Consider the following 24,936-nt stretch of genomic DNA (forward strand, 5'->3'; position numbering starts at 1 on the left):
CATCTTCTTCTGCGACTCCCAACAAGAATGGAATAGAAGTATGATGTCTCTGTAGCTAAAACGGAGAGCTCAACACACAGGGTGAAAAGAGGAGCTGCATCAATGTGTAGTAAAACAAAAATATGGTGTTTCTTAAAAATTAAACCATGTAAACCTATTCTGATATAACCTCTAAAATACAATTATGAACTTGAAAACGAGCATAATAGCACGAGCACTTTTAGCAATTATCCAGAGCACCTTATAATCCGTCTGTTACAAGTTACTTGGCCTGTCAGAGCTTGTTTGCTTGAAATAGCTGCATTTAGTTTTATGTGAATTGATAGATGAGAGCAGCGTGACTCAACCACACAGTATTTGTGCACCAGACAATCAAAATGAAGGGCAACAACAATGTAGCTTCAGAGCACATGTGACCCTTTATCATTAAAGAGTTAGTGAATTCAATGACAACGAGTTTGAGATATTCTCAAGTGCTTACACTTTTAAAGTAGGGAGGGACAATGCAAGGTAAGAAACATTCCCCTCGCTGGAGTTGGAAGATTTGTGACTTTTAGAGACCAAAATAAACCGCTCAAATCCTAAATGCATTTAATCTTGTTGAAAATGATAGTTTCCCAGTGCTTATTGGGTTGACTTTTAATTTCCCTTTGCCCATTTGGATTACAAACCTAGCAAACAAATAGGCCAAAGGTTAAAATGACAGGAAATAAATTAGTAGTATTTTTTCTAGGTTTAACATGAACACAACTGAGGGGTTGTATGCACACCAATCTTATCAAACATCTCAGTCGTTGTGGATAGGCAATAGGACACCATGCTTTAAACTATCACTTTCTCTATGAGAATGAGTGAGTGAGTGTGAGTATATGAAAGAGGCAAAGCAGAGCAATGAAGCTCACTATACAGCTAGGCAGTCAGCAGGGTGGGGGATGGGCCAACAGCTCCAGCAGACTGCAGAGCACTACCTCCTACCCTCCCACATTCTCAGCTGAAACAGTCACAACCCAGTAGAGTTTAGATTCTCGTTATTTTCCGCCACTATCCTCGTGCCTGGCCGGACCCTTGATCAAGCAAATTTTTTTAAAGCGTGATTGGGTGGGGAGAAAGCTATGCCATAATCAGAAATATTATAAATATATATAGGCTATATAAAAGTAACAAATGTGTACAAAAGTTAGGCTGCAGTTACAACATGCAACGGAGCGGAGTCTCCCCTCTACTCGCACGCATCACACCGGGCCTGCTGTGCTGAATAAACAAACAGCGCAGTTTACATGGTTCGTCCTTGTTGCATTATTCTAAACAGAATTCTGCAGTTCAAACAACTCGGAATTGTAGTTGAGAACGTCAGTTATAACGGCCCACGTGTTAAAAAAGTGTTGGTTTAAATCGGGCTTGGGCTCATAATTACAGTTAATGTGTCGGGCCGGGCCGGGCTCGGACACAACGTGCTCGGGCTGTGTCGGGCTTTTTTTGGGCCGATCTAAGCTCTACAACCCAGCCGGTGAAAGCTCTTTACCCAGAGACAAGTGTGTGGAGTAGGTGTTCGTCTCTGCCCCTTAAATGTATTGTTTGTTTGGACAGAATATTGGCTCAGTCTGAAAATACTGTATATGGGACATGTTTTTAAAAAGGTCTGCTGATGCAAAGTCTGAGACACCATAACAGCTGTGCTGTTTCTGCTTAATGTTGTAACTGAAATAAAGCCACAATTTAACCCTGTAATGTATGAAAGCAGCTCTAATAAACTATAAGCAGATAACCACGTTATTCCCCAGGGAGTGAAAAACATCCCTTGTGACCCCCTTCATGTCATTCAAACAGGTTAGCCGGGGTATTGAATCCTTCGGCTGTGTTCGTTCATAAGCGCTGCATAAAAAAAAAACAACCAGGTCTCCCATTCATTTCAATGTGACACACACTGTCAAGTAGTGGTGCAAAACAAAACCGTTCAAAAAAGTAGAGCCTTGCATAACTTTTGCGGAAATGCAGAGTGATGTAATCTGGTAATGCAACTCGTTAGCAAATCAAATACGTGCAAGCACACATTCCTGGTGCATTATTTTGTTTACCTGGAGAGCTGCCCTATTTGTTATACAATGCCACGGGGGATAAAATTGTTGCCATCTCTACAAAACACTGTGATTAAGCAGATGTGGTTGATTCCTCATCCTTCCGTTTCTGTACAGTGCTTTTCTTTGATAGATCAATGAGTACATGACTAGTCTGTGGAGAGAAAATACTTTGCCACTGGGTAGGCTCAGTTAGCTATTCGCTTTCAAAACTATAAAGAGCCTTATTTGGAATGTGAGAGCTCTGATTGAGGGTGTTAATGCCTGAAACAATCTCTATAATTACATTATTTGCATTTAGGGAGGATTGACAGCTACTCACTATACATTACTACTATCTATCTATCTATCTATCTATCTATCTATCTATCTACACACAGGCTGTCAAAATGATAAATTTTTTTATCGCTGAATTTCTATAGTTGATCGCGATTAATCACGTTTTATCACGATTAAAATTTTATTTTGCATTTCAGAACTGTTTATAAGTACATATTAACAATGGAAAGCAATTATTACCAGTGTATCTTGATTGGGAATCAAATGAATGCAAAGAAAGTGACTTTATGAACTTGATTTTAAGATTTGTATTTGTTTATTATTTATTTACTGTAAACATAAGAAAAATGTGTGAATCTAGTCACACATTTGAATCTAGAGTCAATATTAGGGTTCGGTATTGTTTGGTTTGGATACAGTTGCTAAAGTGGTACTTTTAAAACAGTGCCTGAACCAATACTTTTTAAGAAAGTTTAAAAAAAGAAGAGTACTAAACAACAGTTGGCGACATTAAAGAACGGCTTGTTTATTGCTAAGGCCACATGGTCAAAATTAAATGATTTAATAATAATGTAATAGCTTATTTCACTAGTAAAAAGCTGTTGAATGACAAAAACAACCACCAGATGGGAAAAGGGCATTTAACAATAACTTTGAATGCACCACGACGCTGTAGGTTACCAGTTTCATTGAACGCACCGTCTGTGTTTTTCCGACAACGGCAGCTGCAGATTGTTACATCCCGGAATCGGAATCCTCTACAGTGAAATACAGACAAACTTTACACAGTTTAGCTTTAGCTGTCAGCATTGTAACTGTGTTTAATCCAGCTACTAGCTAGTGGTAGGCGAACGTTAGCTGCTGTCGACTGAAGTGTTAACTAGCGTCACGTGCAGCGATGTTTCTGTTGCCTGTAACGTCTGTTTCAGAGCATCAGAGAGAAGCGCAGGCATATCAGTGGCACCAGAATGAGGCACCGGAATCCGCGTTGCTATTCTTGCAGCAGGAAGTGTTACGAGGAAGTATGGCAAAGGGTCAAAATAGTAGCCGGTTAGGCACGAAGCAAAGTGAAAATAAATTAATAAATGGCGCGATAAAAAAAAAAAATGAACTCGTTATGCTGGGCCCTTAAATCGCATCGCGATTAGTATTGACGAACTGACCGAAGAGCCGGTTAATTAACCCGACTCGTGTGAACCTGAACCGGGAGAATTGAGTGCAATACGTCAACAAACCGACTCACTCCTGTTTTTTTCTTCTTTACCTCATTTGTGCAGTTATGTGTAGCTATCTATGTGTAGTAATCTAGCTCATTAGCGCCTCCACTGGAGTGGTGGTGGTAGAATCAATCAGGAAATGAGCTACCTAGACCTATGCCTAGACCGGGCACCAGGCTACTGAAGGAGACCGAATGTAACCGTGCAACCGGCCGGCCCGCTTGAGTCATGTAATCCCGCGGTGTCTTGGTTCTCTGCAAGTTTGAGTTGTTAACCAAGCCTTGTTTCTGGTGCATCTTAGATGATTGTGTTCATGGCAATTCACACATTATCAATGGGGAAGGAAATCACATACAAATACACGTCATGTTATCTTGGTAGTTATGTTAAATGTTAGAGAAGTGAATGTTGCTACGTGGTAGGTAAGCTGTCACGAGGAGACCACTCACCAGGCTACTGAACGAGAACGTAAGGACTGTAACCGATGGTAGCCTAAGGCATGAGTCTATATCCAAACAGGTTCTCGGCAAGTTTGAGTTATCAACCGATCCCAGAAGCCTTTATTTCTCATGAATCTTAGAGGATTGTGTACATACAAATTCATAGACTACATTATCGATAGATATCACATACAAATACACGTCATGTTATCTTAGTAGTTATGTTAAATTAAAGGTTTGTTACATGGTAGGTGGGCTGTCACCAGGAAACCGCGCACCAGGCTACTGAACGAGACCGTAACCGAGCCTAATGCATGACTATGTAATCAAACTGGTGTCTAGGTTCTCGGCAAGTTTTAGTTATCAACCAATAGCAGAAGCCTTTATGTCTAGTGCATTTTATAATTGTGTTCATGGAAATTCATAGGATACATTACCAAGGGGAAAGTATTATAATCCCATACAAATACACGTAATGTTATCTTGGTAGTTATGTTAAATGTAAAAAGTGAATGTTGCTACATGGTAGTTAGACTGTCACGAGGAGACCGCCCACCAGGCTACAGAATGTAACCGTGGCCAGTGCGTGAGTCTAGTGTCGGTCAGTAGGAGTGTGTAAATAGTATGTCGAGACCAAATGTAACCGCAACCGCTCGAGTCTTCCGCGGTGTTTTGGTTCCTCTTCCCCCTCTTGTTCCGAACGCGTCACATGGGTTTGTTTTCTCCGGAAATTCAAAGCCAGACTGTCATGGCGGCTCATTCAGAATACGATCTCATAATGTATGAAAATAGTTCACTGAAACATGTTTCTGAAAACATTTTAAGCGAGAAATAGGCCATGCAGTTGCTGAATCTGTCTTCATTTCAGATCAACAAAGGTCAGTTTAAAAGATTTTCATCAGATTTTGAGAGACTCTAGTCACCCTCATTCTGCTCGCCATTTCCGGGTGAGTCCCGACTGCCCTGTCTCCAACTGAACATGTCAGGTCGGCCAAAATGAAGGCCGACGGCCCCTCAGACGGACGACAGCACGGAACACACTGAACAGACTTGAGTTACCGACCTCGCCAGACTGTCCAACGGTCAATTATCGGGTTAGTGTGTCAGCGCCTTAAAAGAGACAGTCAGCAGGACCACGCACGCACGCACACGCACACGCGCACGCACACACACACACACACACACACACACACACACACACCTCTTACTTCTGGAATATAACACCCCTTTCACACCAATGGCTGAATCAGGGTTATGCCCAGTTCGACTGTGTTTGAATGGGGTAACCCTCCTCGATCTACTCGGCTTCGCAACCCAGGTCGCCAGATGGGTTTGATCAGGGTAGACTAGGGTCTATTTCAATGTGAATTGCGCACGACCTAGGTCGCTAACAGCTGGGGCTGGACAAATTATGTGGTTGGTTGGAAATGAGTGGGGCAGTCGTCACAAGTCGCCCCCTATGTTTGCTGCACACTTTGAAAAAACAGCCACATACATTTTGTTTTCACCATAGACTGTATAAAACTAGGATTTTCACAGGCAGCTTCAACAGCAGAGCAGAGCAGTTCAATTCATATCCAAACAGTCCGCTGGCAGTGGGTGCCCGGATGTTCGGTAGTCTGTCGGCAGAGCGGTAGCAGAGTTTTACAGGCAAAACTGCCTGTAAAAACCCAGCGTTAGAAGGTAAGCATATTGAAAAAAAGTTGTGTTTAATTCTCTCTGCACCACCACTCTTACTACCTCTCTCTCGCACTAGACGTCCCCAGACTGCAGTTCAGTGCGGCTGCTGCGATAGCGCAAAGCTCCCTTTTTTTTTTTTTTTTTTTTTTTTTTAAATGAGTCGTGAATAAAATCAAACATTTTGCGTTCTAAAATAGTCAAAAATCAATACTAGAGTAACCTACTTCCTTGTCCAGCTGCTGCAATAAATATGCAGAGATGGAGAAATCACTCTGCACAAAATCATCAAGTGTTTGATGGTTATTTATTTGTGCTTTGGAATCACTGCGAAACGGTCATAAAATAAGCTTAATTTATCCCTCCTTACTTCACAATGAGAGATTCAAGTAGCTACAAAACAGTTCTGCTGGTATAGAGATAGAGATGTAGCCTGACAAGCCAGACCCACATCCAGATGTAGGGTCTGGGAACTCACCATTGACGGAGCTCAATCCGAGGGGCGGGATAAACGGTTGTCTTTCAAATTCCCTCTGCACGTAATAGGATAGCGCTACAACTAGGCAGAGCAACGAAGAAGGTGGCGAAGCTAGTTGATAGATTAAACTTTTGCCGTATCTGGTCGGCAAAACTCCGAACACATCTTCCTTTTTTAAGAATGATTTCAGTGAAAAGCTTAACTCAAAGTCTTCCAGAAGTCCGCTGTTCCCAGCAGCAGCAGCCATAAGCCCGCCTACGGACTCTATACACAATGTGAGTGGCCTGAACAGAGTTTGGTTTTTCCAGCTCGCAAGTCAACGGAGAGTGCCTAGACCCCCCCCGACTGTAAAATAATTTTGCCGCCGTTAGGTGCGTCTAGATTTCTAGGCTAATAGAGATGGACTGGAGTATGTGATGTTCACTGAATAGGACGTGAATGCCCCGCCCATTTTTAGCACTTAAGGTAGTTGTTATGCATTGGGTGATCTCTGAATTGTCATGACCAGGAATATACCCATGTAGACTGGCTTGGATGAGCTTCCAAAAGGAGGGTTGAAACCTGATCAGACAACCCTAGCCCAACCCTGGTAAGTGGTGTGAAAGACGTATAAATCACACCCTAGAGCAGCATTATACCAGCGTAATGGCAGATCTTCTTTAAGGCAGTAGTTCCCTTACAGGGGTAGGAATCTTACGATTCAAATCTGATTTTTTATGTTGGGATTCTATTCTCGATTCAAAACTAATTTGTGATTGAATAAATAGAAAGGAGGGCATTATTTTAATGTCATTTTGTGATTTCATTGCCATAAATATAGCTGTTTTTACAATAAATTGGTGCCTAAAAATGTATCAGAATGCAGGAATTGAAGTCTTTTACGCTCAAAATGAACTGGGGGAGGACCACCCAGACCCCCTGCTTAAAGGACAATTCCGGCGCAAAATGAACCTAGGGGTTAATAACACATGATTACAGAGTCGACCGTTCTCTGGGATAAGTTTTCATGCTAATCGAATGTGTCTCTAGCTTGAAACAAGCTACCACAAATCGCTGATTAGCTATAAAGCTATTCGTCGGGGAATGGGTAAAGTAAAAAGAAATCTATTTCTATACCACTAACCAGTTGAACGACAAACACCGTGCTTGGGCTATGTTACTGGTTGCACGGCGTTCGACTGGTCATGACCGTTTTCCCAAGATGGCGCCTGCTTGTATGTTAACGCTACTGTCTTTATAATCTTTTTAATAAACTGTCTGTACACTTACAAAGGGACCCTCATTATGCTATCGTTGAAGTGTGGTGCTATTTTGAGCCTTGTTAATGGTATAGAAATAGAGATTTCTTTTACTTTACCCATGCCCCAACGAATAGCTTTATAGCTAATCAGCGGTAGCTTGTTTCAAGCTAGAGACACATTCGATTAGCATGAAAACATATCCCAGAGAACGGTCGATTTGGTAATCACGTGTTATTAACCCCTAGGTTCATTTTGTGCCGGAATTGTCCTTTAATGTGTCTGTAAACCACTGTCTTGCACAGTCAACAACCTGCCATTCAGCACATTTGTCCAGCTTGCCAAGGCCAAGGGTTGTGTGCTTTATGGTCACAATGCTTCTCTATAAACAGTTATAGGATGTCAGGAAACCATTTCTGTATTACTGTAGTAAACAATCAATCGAGAGATTAAGAAGGGTCACAACAAGATCCTTATAAACACAGATGCCAACTTTGAAATTGCCGAATGTTTGAAGTGTGGGGGAAGGGGAGGGATGGATATCAGGATGCCATTTGAGAAAAGTTTAACACCCATATGTTAAGGAACTATCATCAATATTTGAATAATAGATGTATCAAATGATAACATGAAAACAATGTGAAAGGGGTCGCTCGTAGTAATGAACCTACATAGAGTAGGAATCAATAAATCAATAAAGGAGGAATGTAGCACAACATGGATGTATTAGTAGGAATGTAGCACAACATGGATGTAAAAGCAGTTATAATTATATAATTATGTGACAATAAAATTAGTTTTGACTAAAATCAACAAATAATCGTGATAATCATGATCTCAATATTGATAAAATAATCGTGATTATCATTTTGGCCATAATCTTGCAGCCCTAATATATATATATAAAAACAATGCAAATAAAAGGCAATTTTTCTTCCCTAGCAGTAAATATAGCTTCAGGGTGCAAAGTTTACTTTTTTTGTGTTGACATTTTGGGATCATCCCATTTTTTCAGTTTTAATAGGACAAATTTCAGCAAAAAGACAGAGGACTGGGAAAACAGCCAGCCATATAAAAAGGATAAGGGTCTCTTATGACTTAATATACAGTAGTTTACAAAGTTAGGAGGGTTTTGGCATTGTGTCAGGGGCTGTACACTGAGGTTTGGACTTGCAAAAATGTATACTACTGACAGCAAGAAACACAATAACATACCTTCAACCGTTTGACCACCTCATCGTTGCTGATTTTGTCCGTAATCTCCTTCACTCCGGGAGGATATATGATTTTTCCTTCCCCCGCCGGTTTCTGCTGTTGCGGGAACTCCATGCTTGTTGGTGTATGGTCCACACGGTCTTCTACTGGCCTCTATGGGTCAGAAAACAAAAGTTCAACACAACCATGCTACCGCACTTACCAAAACCTCGTTTTAAGCACAATTCCCATTTGCCAATCATCAATTTTGTCCGCTAAAATTGTCAACATCGTACCTGTATATTTAGCGATATTCTAATCCAGAAAACTTTTCTGACAGAAAGCCAACATCAAACCAGCATTGTGTATAGTATTAGCTTGTATGCTAAAATACCCCAGCTAAACATCAGCTCCGTATTTTCCGTACATTTCTCATCAAACATAGTATCGCTAGATAAACAAGCTCAACTGCTATACCGGTACCCTTACAGCTATTTGAACCGCTTAGCTAGCTAGTTGTTAGAAAACCACTTTAAAAACAACACGAGAGCAGCCAGTGTAGGTCTACTGTCATACAGGTTATCAAATTAGCGAGCTAGCTAGCTGCAGTGCAAACATCATTGGCTAGCGGCTAGCATTTTGCGGGAAGGAAGTAATGCTAGCAGCGAGTGGCTAATACACGTTAGCCTTGCTAGCTAACTTTGCTAGCCTAGGCCGCAAACTATTGAGGTACCCATCACATCTCCAGCTACACACAATCACCAGAGGAAGTGAAGTATCATATCATCTCTGCCTGAAATAGCCGTGCTCATGGTCAGTTCAAGTGGTTTACAACAAATGCAACTACTTTGTGAAGTTTAAAAATCAAGCTAATTTACTTTACTGTCTTTTTTCAACTTCAACGCATCGCCCCGTACTGCCGCTAGTTTACAGGCGAAGAAGGGCTGCTACCGTCGCCCTGAGCCCTCCTCTCTCACCACCAACTTGCCCCCACAGATGATTTTTTAACACCCTAAAAAATGCTAAATTAATATATTTCCAAACATACAACTACGACTAAAACAGCAGGATATTTGCCAAGCGTTTCCTCGTTTGTATTTACCTCTCAAGTGGGCCGTTTTAATTCATTAGTCTGACACAGGTTGGGTTTAGTTTTCGGCACAAAGCTCTCTGTCCGTTCAGTCAGTGCTGTCTGTGTGAAGGCTGGGTGTAGAGCGCCCCCCTCGGTCCCATAGGAGTACTGCATCACCAACATTCATGGCGGGAGTCAGAAACAAACAGCTCGCACACTCAAATTCTTCTTCTTCTTCTTCTTCTTCTTCTTCTTCTTCTTTTGGCTTTCCGGCAAACTAGATGCATTGTGGCATATTGCTCGCACACTCAAATTAATCCTGCCCTTTACTTAAATATCTCCCGTACTTGTCAACATTGTTTTTGTTAATTAAATGTAATGACTGTGTTTGTATATAAATCCACATATGCATGATGCCATTTTCCCGTTTTTTTTTTTTTTGGCATGAAAAGCATTGAAAATATACTAATAATCATTACATGATAATCGTAGTTACCACTACTGCTTCTACTAAGTACTTGTGGGAGTATTCTGTTAACTTTATCTATAAAATAATGAATTGTAAGAGTGAGGGACACCTAGTGGTCAACTGGTTAACAATTGAAAAAAGTGGTTTAACTTTACATATTTCATATTGTAGTTCATGAATGCTGCTGACCATCTGCTTTTGTTTAAATAGGTTGATTTTCTGCACGCTGACTACTATTTTATCGTTTCAGTAACATCTGACATTATAATATTTAGTTGGTTATGCGCATCAATGATAACCTGACCTGTAAAAGGGCAAGTTCCTAAATCGTATCAGGTACATACTGTATAATATTTACAGTCTATGATACAGAAAAAAAGAAAATATCTCACAACCCCCTATTTGTAAAACAAAGAAACAGTGGTATGTAACCAAGCATGTATTTAATTGTCAAAAAAGCACGACGTTGTATTATAGAAAATTCATTGTTTCCGTTATGACCTATAACTTTATTTTTTGTTTAATCACAAAATTGTTCCTACAATGTGTCGAAGTAGTCAGAATTTCAAATTGATTTTCATTACAAAAACCTTACTGCAAATTGTTTGCAGTATACAAAGTGCATGTACATTCACTCCAGTACTGTACTTGTGGAGCTGGACCAGCCAAATGGCTCTGCAGTGAGCAGCTTCTCGAATTTAATGCTACTTTATACTTATAATCCACTACATTTCAGAGGGAAACATTTCACAGTTTTTACTCCACTGTTTATCTGTCAGCTAGTTAGTTCTTACAGATGACATTTTTTACATACAATTATATTTGAATTTAAAATTATAAAAGATGAAACACCATCAGTTTAGGTAGTTACAATGTTACTTACTTCTTATATCACTAATAATCCACTATAATAATATGACAATTTTACAATTGTAAAACGTATGATGCCTCACATTTTTTTCATAATATTTCTGTACTTCTACTTAAATAATATTTTGAATGCAGGAGTATTTTTTCATTGTTACATTGCTACTTTTACTAATGTGAAACTACTGTTTAATCCACAGCAGTCCAGGCATTGTTCATGTCTCGCACCAGACCTATCTCCATAGTGCCAGGGCCACATTTTATTTTGAAGTCACTGTCCTGATTTCCGGTGTCAACCTTGTTGGCGGACTTGGACCGATTGCCACTTTCTGATGTATTTCCATTGACATATATATAATTCCACCACTTGGAGTGCTGTTAGATATCATAACCTTGAGTTGCTGCACTTTGGTTACTTTACCCGATGTTTTTACTTTTCAGCTCCGGGCCACCCTTTTTGTAGCTCCTCAGCTACGTAGTTAGCTCCGTGTAGCCGCTAATGAGAGGCTACGGCCCGGCTACGGAATGCCTCGGAGAAAGAAAAACGGCCAGAGTCCGGCCAGAGTCCCCGGCGGACCGCCAGAGGGGGGAAGCCTCGGCCACAACACGGGTTACCGACTACCGCAGGGATTTGACAGTGCCATGGCGAACAACTTTCCATCCAGCTCCGTCAAAGAGAGAATCGTCAGAAGCATGCAGGAGATGTTCTCACACCTGGACCCAGAAGTTATATACATCGTGCTGTCCGAGTGTGATTTTAAAGGTAGCACTAAACATGGACGAACGTTGTCCAACCTGCTTGTGACTCGTGGGAATGCTATTCAGTGTATTCTGTCTAACCAGTTAGCTGGGTAGCTTGCTAGCTGTATATTTCTGATAGCATTTTACTACATGAGGTTACTCTAACGTTATAGTGGAGGTCCCATGTGTATTGATGACAGTATCCGCAGTCACCTAAGGGGCGAGGTGAGTAGGTACCATGTAATGGAAAAGCGCCATAAGACTGCACCCTGCATTTCTTTGCATTTCAACCCACGCACTCTCCGCAACCTGTTGTGCCTGTTTAGATGCGCTAGTCCATGCGTCCCTAATACATATGGATAACAGATGCTGTATGTCCTGGTAAAGTTGATTGAAATAAACCGGTATTAAAGTGTCACCAAATTGATTCTCAAGTCAGTAAAGCAGAAAAAACCCAGAAATAGACCAAACAAAAGCAATCAATGCCTTTAGAACGCAACCACTTGTTTAAACTGCCTACATTGCTGATATAAATGAGTAAAAACAATTTGAGAGCCTCGGGAGTACAACAGAAAACAATTAACCATGCCACTAATCCCAGATCCAATGACTCAAGAGTCCTGCCTAAACATGTATTATGAGTTCACATAAAACGAACTTGAAAAGATCTTGTCCTGTAATGGTATGTATTGAATTGAATGGTGTTGATCATTGGTTGGTCATTTTGCTTACTCTTATTTTTTAAATCATTTTTAATGCTCTTTGTTTTTTACCATTCTGTTTTTATTGTGTTCTGTGTGAGCTCATCAAAACAAATTTCTATCAACTGCGTTAAAATGAAGTATTGAAACATTCAATCATGACTTGAAAAGTGACCCACTCTTTTCATTCTCTTGGTGTCTGTGGTTTCTCTGTTTGTGTTCTAGTTGAAAATGCAATGGACTCCCTCTTGGAGCTGTCTGTGGCTGCTGAAGGTGCAGCCCCTTTACCTTCTCCTGTCTCTGGCTTTGAGCGCACTGCTGCAGCCCTGCTCAGCCCACATCACTTCTCTGAATCTAGACCAGACCCAGACTCCTCCAAACTATCACAGCTGCCCTGCTCTCCTCCCTCCAGCAACATCTTGACAGAGGAGCTGGACCTCCTAGTTGATCAGGAGCTAGAGACACTAACTGCACAACAAGGCGGCAGCCAGTATTTACCTGTTGGCACGTCCCTTTCCTCTTTCCCTCCACCACCATTCCAACATCAGGTCCTCCCTGAGCTGCTTCAGTCCAGCCTCCAGCCTGGATCTAGAGGACCCTCTGTCGAGCAGCAAGGCCTAGTGGGAAGTCTGGTGGAGCATATTTCTGGAGCTTCCTCTCCGCTCGACAACCTCAGCACTTGGGAAGACAAGATCGTTGAGGAGCAGCAGTCGGTGGATTTCACACATCTGATGACAGAGACGCCTGGAGACAAGCTGAAATCTCCTTTGGACCTGGCAGCTTCTGGACGTCCCTCGGCTTTCCAGGTGTATAAAAAGCAAGACCCATTACACACTATCTCAGACAAGGCTGGGCTCATGCCCTCTAAAGCGATAGTTGGAGGAGCAAGATCCAAGGTGAACGTGTTGAATCCGGAGCCGCTTGGCTACATGCCATCACCCTGGAACCTGCGGGCACCAGTGTTTTCTCCTCGTATCCATGGAAAACAGGGACCAGTGTTCCTTACCCCTGTGGCTCAAACACCTTCCAACTGGCCCAGCCAACCCAGGCATGCCTCTCCCTGGTTGAGTCAGGGCCCCGTCAGCCAAGCACCTCTCAAACCTTCTGCTACTATTCCAAAGTCCTGGGCCCTGCCTGCTGCTCCACATTCTCCTGCTCACAGCAGGCTTCGTTTGGTAGGGAAGGTCCTTGTGTTGCTACGTGGTGCTCCAGGATCTGGCAAGACAACCTTGGCAAGGTAAGAATGTTGGGATACTCTAAATAGCAACACGCTATGCACTCGTAGTAGCGTATGGTGTTCAGGAGTGCAGTTTTGCAGTTTTGCACTATAGCCAGCAGAGTGGAGACATTGTTGCATGCCAGAATAAGAAACTATTTATTGGAAGGTACTCATTTGGCTTGCAAACATACTGATACTAATGTTTGTTAGCAAAAAAAAAACAGACACACCTTTTTTATAAAAAAAAGTGTATATATATATATATATATATATATATATATATATATATATATATATATATATATATAGACAGACTGTTGTTGGACTAGGATAGAGCTTTTAGGAGTCATTTTAAATTTTACTTTAGACCTACAAGGCATTAGATGGTCAGGCTCCTTTTACCACTGAGAGGAGTCTCAGTTATAGATCTCATGTGTCAGTTGTGTGTGTGGTTGTGTGTGGTTGTGTGTGTGTGTGTGTGGTTGTGTGTAGAGCCTACTTGGAGCATAACCCAGGTGGCGTTAGACTGAGCACTGACGACTATTTCACTCGTAATGGAGAATATCAGTTTGACCCCGCTGCTCTGGGGGAGGCCCATGAGTGGAACCATAAACAAGGTAAACAACACACACACACAGTTCTGATAAGAAGTGAAGCAGGAGCAGCGAGTCATGAGATTTCTTTTATCTATGTAATTGATTGCCATTGTTTCCCTTTAACTGCTGTGTGTAAAATGACAAGTGGTTTGTTTCTCTTGTGCTTTCTTTCTTGTGCCAACTTTATTCTATAGCCAAAGAGGCTTTTGAAAGGGGCGCTAACCCCATCATCATTGACAATACCAACATGCAGAGCTGGGAGATGAGACCTTATGTGGTTCAGGTCAGTCAGCAACAAGCATGGTAACAGCTTTCACATGGCTAACTGATTCTGCTTAAACATAAGAGGATCATACAAGTCCTCTTAAATAACATTTAATTCATGATACTGTATGGTTTAGTCCTGTCCAGACCTCGTGCAATACAAAGACAGCAAAAGAGTGTGTCAGCTCTAGCTGAAGAAGATATAGATTGCGTGTGAACATGCAAAAAAGAAGAGCCCATGTTTTGTTTAAACGCAGGGATGATTTTGGTCTGAACTTCACTCACGCCTGTTAAACTACACTTTTGCCTTATACCTCTTTATGTATTAACAGCGGCAGAAGCATTTTGTTTCTAAACAAATATTTTGTGGGATTGCACTAAAATAAAAAACAAGTGGCTGGATATAGTTACACATAACTTTGTTATGAAGAGCAAAAAATGGTTGCTCCTGTTCTAGGCCCTGAAACATGGATATAAGGTGCTGTTCCGAGAGCCGGACACTTGGTGGAAGAACAAGCCAAGAGAACTGGAGAGGTGAGAGAGAAGGGAGAGGAATTACAGTAGCATCTGTTTTTAATGTAGAATGTCAACACCATTTCTTTTTTTTTTTGCACATGAAGAGCAAAATGCTGTTGGAGACTATTTGATATATTCCAGTTTTGTGTCTTGTATTTGTTTGTTTGTGTGTGGCTCTACACGCATATGTAGGCGTACCACACACAATGTGCCAGTGGAAAAAATCCGACGCATGCTTAATGGCTATGAGCGATTCATCACAGTCCAGGGCATCATGGGTTCACAGATGCCTGAGGTCAAACAGCGTGTCCCTCTGGAGAACAGAAGCTCACAGTGAGTTTCACCTTAAAACGTTTGTCTTGGAGACACAGGGCATCTGTTTTGTATCACATTGCGTTTGGATAAAGAAAACCCAATTATGACTTGCATAACCTGGAGGAGTATCTAATAAATTGATAATTGATAAGAGTCCATGTGAATATTCTCAAAGTCAAGTAATTCAAACGGTAGATGTTGTGCTGATGCACCTCCTGGGGTCACTTTCTGTATATGACAGTTAAAGACTGTTAAGACTGCAAGCTACACAACACGTGTTGATATGTGGATGAAATGAACTCTGTCTGTAGGGTTAGGATAGTGTATAGACACATATTTTACAGCTGAAACACAGTGGAATTGACTGACTGTTGACTAGGGATGCAAAAGAATTTTTACTGAGGACTTAGAAGTAATTTATATACCAATCGTATCATTATTTTTCATTTCACTGCAATACCGCCATGTATCTAGTTTCTACTAGTGACTTTTCCTGTTAATTTCTCAAAATAAATGTCGTATTTTAGATAAATTTTACCTGGTATAAAAAGGGAAAAAAAACCTGGTTAAAATAAATGAAAATCATGAGATTTATGCTAATCCAATGAACATGAATCATCAAATATCATTGGACTAAATCAGACATAATATTGATATTGTGCACCCTTCATTAGTTATGTTAATTGCTATATATTAACATAGCTAACCATTCATATCTCTTTTGTTTTCTCTAGGCCAGTGTCTTCTGAAACGCCATGTCCTGACCTTGTAGGGCAGCCTGAATTGGCAGAGGGATGTATGAAATCCCGCCCTCAGCTATATTCCTCTCTTCCTGACGTGTCATCAATTGGTCGTTCTGGTGAGGTGGGAATGATGGAAGGCGGTACCCACAAATCTACGGAGTCCCTCAATTTCCATCCTACTGGAAGACTTACGGAAAACCCTGTAATGTCCGATGGGGATGATGACATGGATTTGGGGGAATTAGATTCTGAGTTGGACGCCAAGTTAGAGATGAATCGTCCAACAGGAGATCAGAGAATCCCCGACTGTATTGTGGAATCCGTGATGAGTGAAGATCATCGTGGGGATGAAATGCCTGTGGCTTTCTCTGAGTCCATTGCACAAAGAGTAAGGAGAGAGAGGCCAAGCAGGAGGTCGGGTTTTGACAGTTCAAAGCCTGCAGATCTGGTGAAAGATACCAACCAATCACACAGCGAGGCAAAGGAGAAAGAAAAGGCAAGGGAAGCGGAAGGGGTTGAGACGGAGACGTATGGGGGAAAGAAGGGAATGCCTAAGACGTTAGATTTTGTAGGAGACTGGCCTTGTGAGGGGTCCTTCGAGCAGCGACCGGTGAAGCGAAGAGAAAGGCATAAAGAGGGAAGTAGGAAGGAAGATGGAGGTGTGTCTCAAGAAGCTAACAAAAATAAAACGAAAGTGCAGTCGGGACCCAATGTGACAGAGTTTCAGAAGCTTCTTGATCTCATTCAGACAGGAGTCGCTGACATAGAGACAGGCTCTTCCCGTTCGTCCTCCCTTTCCCTGAGCTCTGGAGAGGAACTGGAGAAGGAGGAGGCAGGTGGCAGGTTTGGGGAATCCCATGGCAGTAGATCTAACAGTGAGGAGAGAGAACAACAACAAGACTGGAAGGCAGCTGACTCTTGTAAGGTCAGGGAATCAAGAATTGATCATTGTGAGGGACTTAAAACTGAAAATGAAGCAAGTAGGACCACAGGAGGGAATGATAATGTGTTAGAGATTGGCAGAGAAACAGGGTCTGTGGATTTGAAATCGACCAATCCAACAAATCCTCTCTCAGCTCTTACTGCTAGTTCACTAGTTATCTCCAAAACTGTGGAGGCAAACGAATGCCATGATGGAGCGGGAAGCCACAATATTGAAGGTGAGGTTGGTACAGAGCCTACTGCTGGTCCTACTGATACAGAAAGGAATAACTGCACAGACAATGGCAGAGAGACAAGAGTTCAGGCTGATGGAAGTCATATTAGTGAGATGTGTCAGAGTCCTGTGTGTGAGGGCTCTGTGGAAGCAGAAAGCAGTTCTTTCAGTGGAGGCAGTCAGGAGCGAAAGCAGCGCCAGGGTCGTAGATCAGGGAAACAGTGCAAACTAGCCCTCACCTTTACTCAAAACTGCCCCGCTTCTTCACCGAATACTCTCGAATGTCCAAATTTAAACACAGCCCAAAGTATAAACTGCATTCAGAATAGCACGAACACAGATGTTGAACCTAACTTTAGTCCTAACTGTAACACTAGCCGAACAAAACCAAACTTTGACCTGTTCACCAAGTCCAAATCTAAGGCACACCTGCAGCCTTCTTCTCCACTTCCACTGGTAGACACAGGCAGCCCCACCCAGACAGAACCTCAAGACTTTGCCCTTCTTTGGCGTCTCAATCGTCAAGACGATGCAGTCGTCACTGCGTGCAGCCACCATAGTGACATCACAGTCCTGTCCGGAGACTCTTCTCGCTTTGTGCCAGAGTTGTCCACGGTTGCAGTCCACCCATCCGGCCACAGAGTGGTGCCCTACCGCATGGTCCACGAGAAAGGCACACAGGTGGAAGTAAAAGAGCTCGGGGCAACTCAAAACCGGCTTGAGAGCCTGCGCATTCTCAGTCGCCATTTTAAACTGGTTAGTTTTGATACGTTAGAAGATCTGTATGACAAATGCTATCAGGACTTAGAATGGACGACCAACCTGCTGCTGGACTCTGGAGAGAGGTTCTTCAGAGATGATGATGGTGAGAAAGAGGAGGAAGAGGATGGTGCGGGGGGTGAAGATGAGCAGAACACATCCAGTCCGTGTGGAGCTTTAGGCAAGCCTGTAGGAACCAGGTTACGTCCTGATGTGTTAGATGAGCATCACCCTGAAGATTGGCCAAAGGGAGAGCCAATTGGGTTTGAGGAGGTGACTCAGCAGGCAACCTTTGGGACAGTCAGAGAATCCGATGAGAGATCCAAGAATACCGATCTGCTAAGTTTTGGAGGTGCAGCTCCTGATACAACCTCACACTTAAAATCCTCTCCTCAAACAGAACTTGGTCTGCCTCATGCAGTAAATGAAGAAGAGAGATGTGGTGACACTGAACACAAAGTGACATCAGAAGCTGACCTAGAAGGCGGGGCTTGGTGTGGAAACTTAGACGATGGCGTAATAATTGAAGAGTCAAGAGTTGAGATTGATGAGGAGATTGCTAGTATGGATGAGGTTCACCGGCTGCTGCAGGCTGAGCTAGAGGAGATGGAGAGAGATCAAAAACAGGCGGAGGAGGAGAAGACTGAAATGAGGCACATGGAGGAGAGAAGGAGCACACACCTAGACATTCAGAGTGTGGAGCTGAAACTACCCACTGAACTGGCACTGCAGCTAACTGAACTGTTTGGTCCTGTTGGAATAGACCCAGGTAACCAACACACAGGTGTCACAATGAAGAAAACCCTTTTTAACCACTGAATGTAATACTCAGATGACAAGGCAGGCCTTAAAGCTAAACAAGTACTTGGTGATTCATAAAAATTAACTTTAACAGAAGTTTAAGTCTTTCACATATCCACACCTGGTCAGTTGCTGCCCAATGTGGGTGTAATTGTCTGCTTTGTAAAATTACAAAACGCGTTGAGCGCAGCCCTCAAGATCAACTAAAAAGTGTTTTTGTAGCTGTTAGATGATCTGATAAGCAGCTTTGCTTGAAATATACTAGTTAATGAATAGCTGAACCAATACAATCTTTAAATACTTCTCTGGTAGTCAGACTGACATAAGGGTATCCGTCTTCTCCACAATATTCAGGTACATGCTCAACTGATGACTATGTAGTGCAGATGGACCTGAAACTTGCTAAACTACTCCACCAGAAGTGGAAGGAAACCATTCAGGTAAGCTGTTTAAGGCGACAATAATAATAATAATAATTTTAAAATAAATAACAAGTTAACGAATGACTGCGTGAGAGGGTTCGCTAGTAGTAATTAATCTACAGAGAATTATCACCCGAATCTGCAGCTCCCCGCGGCTTTACAAAGTTGCTTCATTTATTGCAGGTTTAATAATTTAGCGAGTCTTTACCAGAATCCATTCTATCCATGCAATTATAAATGTACCCTGATATTCTGATTTACTGTGAGTGGGTCTCTGTTTGTTAATTTGACTATTAATGTTGTTTTACAGGAAAAGCAGAGACAAGCAACTCTTTCCTCTCACTTCTTTCAGGAAAGTAAGTTTTCACTCTCTCTCACATACACACACACACACACACACACACACACACACACACACACACACACACACACAATCCATTGAGCATCATGTAATGATAACTGCAGCTTTCTCAGCATATGATCATTACTGTCTCACATTCATACACACATGGAAACCTACATGTAAAATCACAGTTTTTTGTGTACAACCAGTAATGGGGGCTGCAAAAGACTCAGAAAGATACACTACATCTGATGCATTTTTCCTATGTAGCAGTGTTTACCCATATTGTCTGAGTCAAATAAAGAAATACTACTGGGAACAGCATTTTTCAGAAATAGCAACATTTTGTTTCCCAACCTTTTGAATGTATAGGTTCAGGACCTGGATCACGAGACTGGACACAGCCACTGAACAACCAACCAGAGGCCCATGGTCAGATGCCATTCATGGACCACTGGAATGTGTCCCGCCCACATGTGTCTCTTAGAGATATTATTAAAGAGCAGCAGGCTTTGCAGAAGAACGAGGAAAAGGTAACGCATACCTGTGAACTTCTTAAATAATGTTATCCTGGTTTGTTCCTGTCTGTTCCCCACATCCTCACCTCTTTCAACCCTCCTCCTATTAGACCAGACAAAGTTGTGCAGACCTTGACCGGCGTGATGGAGCCGCCTTGATGAAAGAGAACCAACTGTACTGCCTCTTCCCCACCATTGACAGGCATTTCCTCCAGGACATCTTCAGAGACCACAAGTGAGAAAACAACTTTCAGAATGTATTCATTTAATTAGTTTGAGACACTTTATCATATAAATGATGAAGGTTGATAATACAAACATGCTCTCTTTGTTTCTATAGCAAGCAAAAATATATGTATCTGATGTAGAGCTATGATCAGGCCCAAAAAGGCCCAAGCATGCATGATCCTCCACATGATCCTGCATAGTTTCTGTCCGAGCCTGACCCAAGCCCAAACCATGGCAGCAGTTTTGAGCCCAAGCCTGATTTTAAAAACCTGAATTTTCACTGTGAAAAACAAACAAACGAATTTAACAAATGTATTACAAGCGAGTCTATGGTTGACTGCTCCTCAGATCTCTGCATGGTATATCGAAACCGCTAGCTAGACTATCTGTCCAATCTTAGTTTTCTCTCGCACGACTATTTTACAGCGGCTCTGTGCAGAGTTTAGCACCGCCCATGGCGATTCTGATTGGTTTAAAGAAATGCCAATAAACCAGAGCACGTTTTTCTCCCATCCTGGAATGCTATGTGGACTAGCCAGACCCTCCTCCGCTCCGCAGTGCGTGGATGGTCTGGCAAAGCGAGACTACAAGCGAGTAAACTAATCTTTTTAGTGCTTTCTCTCAACACGATCTCCGACATGCGACTTTCTTGAATGTTCAGCACAGCCCAAAAACTGTCATATTAATAAAGATTGTATAACATTTCTCCTCATTAATGAGAGGTGGGAGCCTCAAATGTTGATTTTCAAATTATGGGGGGCCCAATCGGGTTCGGGGCAGAGAATCTAGGCTCTCAACATCTGATGTGTTGAAGCACTGTTCTATACTAACTTGTATATGTGTTTATCTTTGCATAGTTACAGCCTGACCCAGACGGAGCTGTTTCTTCGCTCTCTACTGGACCAGGAACCCGTTAAGACAGTGGTCGCCCCAGAGGCTCCTCGATCCAACCACCTCAGAGCAGCCAGCAAGGAGAGGGAGAAGGTATTCACAAACACAAGCAGAGAGGAACAAAGGGTGGAACAGAACAAATGTTTTCATCATTTTCACATGTTAAACACAAATGCTATGGTCATGTTTGTCTATCTTTTATTGGTTTTCCTCCGGAATAAAAAAAAAAAATTGAAACTTCACCACAAGAGACCATATCACAATATATGATTTAGTGATTAATTCTCTACCCTAATTTGCTCTGTTTCACTGTCACTTTGTCAGAGGCAGAAGCCCCCGGAGCTAACCTATCAGGATACGGAAGACCCAGAGTATGAGGACTTCAGGGCCGAGGCCAGCCAACAGAAGAGCAGACAGCTCGAGTGTTTCTCCAAAGCTGCCGAGGCCTTCAAGCAAGGACGCAAAGATGTGGCCTCATTTTACGCACAGCAGGTGAGGCGCTGAATTTTTTACTGTAATATTTTCACCTGTCAAGCGCTTTGTATTTCTCTTTTTATTTAAAGGTCTAGTGTGTAGGATTTAGCGTGATCTATTGGCAGAAAATGAATATATATTCCACAGAGTCCACCAGATTGGACAAACCAAACCCTGGTTCTAGATAGGGCCATTCACATTTTTACGTTGGCCACCATAGTTCTCCTACACACTTGGCACACAGGAGAAGTTTCAAGTGGTTACAATCTACAACCTCACAGCTAGTCACAAATCATACACAAAGGTTCACTTTGTTACAAAGGTTCTTGTTAAGCAAAAGTTATTTTGCTTAACAAGAAGGGGGTGGAGGATATACTATATTAGAGGTAATGTTTCAAACTTTATCATTGAGCTTCCCTTGTATTTGTTTGTTTTCAAGGCGCAGCTCTTTTATTTATACATTCTGCACTTACGGTAACTTAATTTGCATCACCATCTTTTGTAGGGACACCTGCATGGCCAGCGGATGCGTGAGGCCAATCACCGTGCAGCAGTTCAGATTTTTAAGAGGGTCAACTCATCGCTGCTGCCTAGCAACATCCTGGACCTCCATGGGCTGCATGTAGACGAGGCATCCTTGGACAAAAGCATCTATATATATAGTATATATAGGATATAAATATATATATATATATATATATATATATATATATATATATATATATATATATATATATATATATATATATATATATATATATACACACACACACACACACACACACACACACACACACACACACACACACACACACACACAGTACAGGCCAAAAGTTTGGACACACCTTCTCATTCAATGTGTTTCTTTATTTTCATGACTCACTGAAGGCATCAAAACTATGAATAAACACATATGGAATTATGTACTAAACAAAAAAGTGTGAAATAACTGAAAACATGCCTTATATTTTAGATTCTTCAAAGTAGCCACCCTTTGCTTTTTTTGATAACTCTGCAAACCCTTGGTGTTCTCTCAATGAGCTTCATGAGGTAGTCACCTGAAATGGTTTTCACTTCACAGGTGTGCCTTGTCAGGGTTAATTAGTGGAATTTTTTCACTTATTAATAAAAAGGCAAAGGGTGGCTACTTTGAAGAATCTAAAATATAAGACAAGTTTTCAGTTATTTCACACTTTTTTGTTAAGTACATACTTCCATATGTGTTCATTCATAGTTTTGATGCCTTCAGTGAGAATCTACAATGTAAATAGTCATGAAAATAAAAAGGAAACGCATTGAATGAGAAGGTGTGTCCAAACTTTTGGCCTGCACACACACACACACACACACACACACACACACACACAAGGGCTGGGCAATGATTAAAAGTTTTAATCACGATTAATTGCATTGTTATACGCAAAATCAAATAATAAAGTAAAAAGTATTGTATAGTGCAATTTTATTTTAAATGTTCTGCCATATGACCAAAAGTGCCAGAAAATTTGTTCTGCAAACATATATATATATATATATATATATATATATATATATAAATAAATATATATAAATAAATATAAATATAAATATAAACAAAATCCTGAGCCACAATTTCTTGATTCTCAGAACTTTTCTCACCGACGTCCTCCACAACACTAATCGGCCTGCAGTCTGTAGCTATCCACTTCGCTATGGCATTTGTTAGCTTCTCTTGCCTTTGTTTATCTATACTTCTCCCACACGCTGCATCTAACGTAGTCTGCTGACGCGCCACTCTTTGTTTCGTTGAATGATTTGCTGGTATCAACTGTGTGTATTGCACTTAGGTGATATTTTAGACTGGGAGTATTCTGGTGATTCAGAAAATTCTACTTTGCAGTGGTTACAAATAACGCTCTGTCGACTGCGCCGTGTGGAAGAACTTTAAAATGTCAATGGCTATGTAAAAGTTCCGTACCTTTCTCCTTGTTTGTTGGTTTGTTTATCCGCCAGTTGTTTTCTTTTCCGGTTCCTGTAAGTGCGGCAGCAGTCAGCAACAGACTTTTACAAAAAAAAAGCCTGTGAGCAACAAACTTTTACAATAGAAATAATAAAAACTGCGTTAATGCGCGATAAAATAATTGTCGGCGTTAATTAATTAATGAGTTAACGTGATAATAACGCGTTAACTTGCCCAGCCCTAATATACACAGAACATATACACAAAGGATTTGGATGCAGATGGGCTACAAGAGAACAGAAATAAAAAACTTTTAAAATGAAATGATGTTCAGCAAATTATGTTCTGTATTGTAGGTTAATTATTATACAATTATGTCCATAAATTGTTAAAATAATGTAAAATGACCGATGTTTGTTTAATTTCAGCTCTTTTACTAAACTTCCATTCAGGATAGTTAAGGCTGTTTGAGTAACAAAGAAATCACTAGGGCTGCCACCTCTTAGTCGATTAGTCGACTAATCGGTCGTTTTGGTCTTAGTCGACTAAGATTTCTATAGTCAATTAGTCATTTTTAATGCTTATTCATGCTTAATTATTTATTTCAGGAAACTTCTGAGCACATTTATGGTAAACACAAGATTTAAAGTGGTGCTTTTGCAGGATTAATTGTGGAGAAACTCAGTTTTACAGATGGTTAATTAACTACATTTATATTGTGCTTTTCTAGTCTTAACCACCTCTCAAAGCGTACAGCTCTGTCAATTAAATCAACTAATCGATTAGTCGACAAAATCCTATAAGTGTTAGTCGACTAAGAATATCTTTAGTCGAGGACAGCCCTAGAAATCAAACAGTTGTGTTTTCTTGACAGTGCGTGTGTGCGCACTTTGGAATTTTGGAGGGGTAGAACTGTGTAAAACAAATACTGTTGGCACCAATCACTAGTTTAGAGCATTGGGTTAGATGATGGGTAAGAGTCCAACTGTGAGTCTTACATAAACCGGTTGGGTCTTGAACTGATTTAGAGATAATTACGGGAAAATGGGTCAGTATGTTGCTGAGCTTTGTGGGTATTTGGTGGGTTTGCCAAACAGTGCTGACTCAAACTAGAGACGACACTGTTACGTGGTGTACATCTAAATCATGTGAGGGATCAGAACATCTAACAAGTAGACTTTGTCAAAGTTTGTGCACGCTGCTTCTCTTGACTGTCTTCTGTTTTGTTTGTCTTTGGCCCCTTTCTGTGTAGATTGTGAGCAGGGTCTTTGTCGACCTCAGCTCTCTGTCATCACAGGAAGAGG

At 41.4% G+C, this 24,936-nt stretch overlaps 2 protein-coding genes across 5 annotated transcripts in view; one reads left to right on the plus strand and one right to left on the minus strand.

Moving 5' to 3' along the window:
• pds5a (PDS5 cohesin associated factor A) overlaps positions 1 to 9,874 on the minus strand; it is a 32,899-nt gene extending 23,025 nt beyond the window's left edge. For 2 of the 4 annotated variants that reach the window (XM_028591500.1, XM_028591477.1), the window contains exons 1-2: positions 9,701 to 9,874; positions 8,620 to 8,772 (exon numbers count right to left, since the gene is read on the minus strand). In XM_028591500.1, coding sequence (XP_028447301.1) covers positions 8,620 to 8,733 — 114 coding nt within the window. In that variant the 5' untranslated portion in view covers positions 8,734 to 8,772; positions 9,701 to 9,874. Of the gene's footprint in view, positions 1 to 8,619; positions 8,773 to 8,894; positions 9,181 to 9,476; positions 9,580 to 9,700 lie in introns of those variants that run through there. The other 2 variants (XM_028591484.1, XM_028591492.1) reach the window with 2 other exon arrangements.
• Positions 9,875 to 11,298: 1,424 nt separating this feature from the next.
• On the plus strand, positions 11,299 to 24,093 carry n4bp2 (NEDD4 binding protein 2). The gene is made up of 15 exons (XM_028589195.1): positions 11,299 to 11,769; positions 12,674 to 13,685; positions 14,160 to 14,284; positions 14,458 to 14,546; positions 14,985 to 15,061; positions 15,236 to 15,376; positions 16,093 to 18,785; positions 19,172 to 19,257; positions 19,550 to 19,595; positions 19,955 to 20,115; positions 20,211 to 20,335; positions 21,186 to 21,312; positions 21,544 to 21,711; positions 22,199 to 22,324; positions 24,085 to 24,093. The coding sequence occupies exons 1-15, from the start codon at positions 11,532 to 11,534 to the stop codon at positions 24,091 to 24,093; spliced, it is 5,223 nt and encodes a 1,740-aa protein (XP_028444996.1). The 5' UTR covers positions 11,299 to 11,531.
• The last annotated feature ends 843 nt before the right edge of the window (positions 24,094 to 24,936 follow it).

This window comes from Perca flavescens, chromosome 2 (genome assembly GCF_004354835.1).
Source record: "Perca flavescens isolate YP-PL-M2 chromosome 2, PFLA_1.0, whole genome shotgun sequence".
NCBI classification, from domain to species: Eukaryota; Metazoa; Chordata; class Actinopteri; order Perciformes; family Percidae; genus Perca; species Perca flavescens.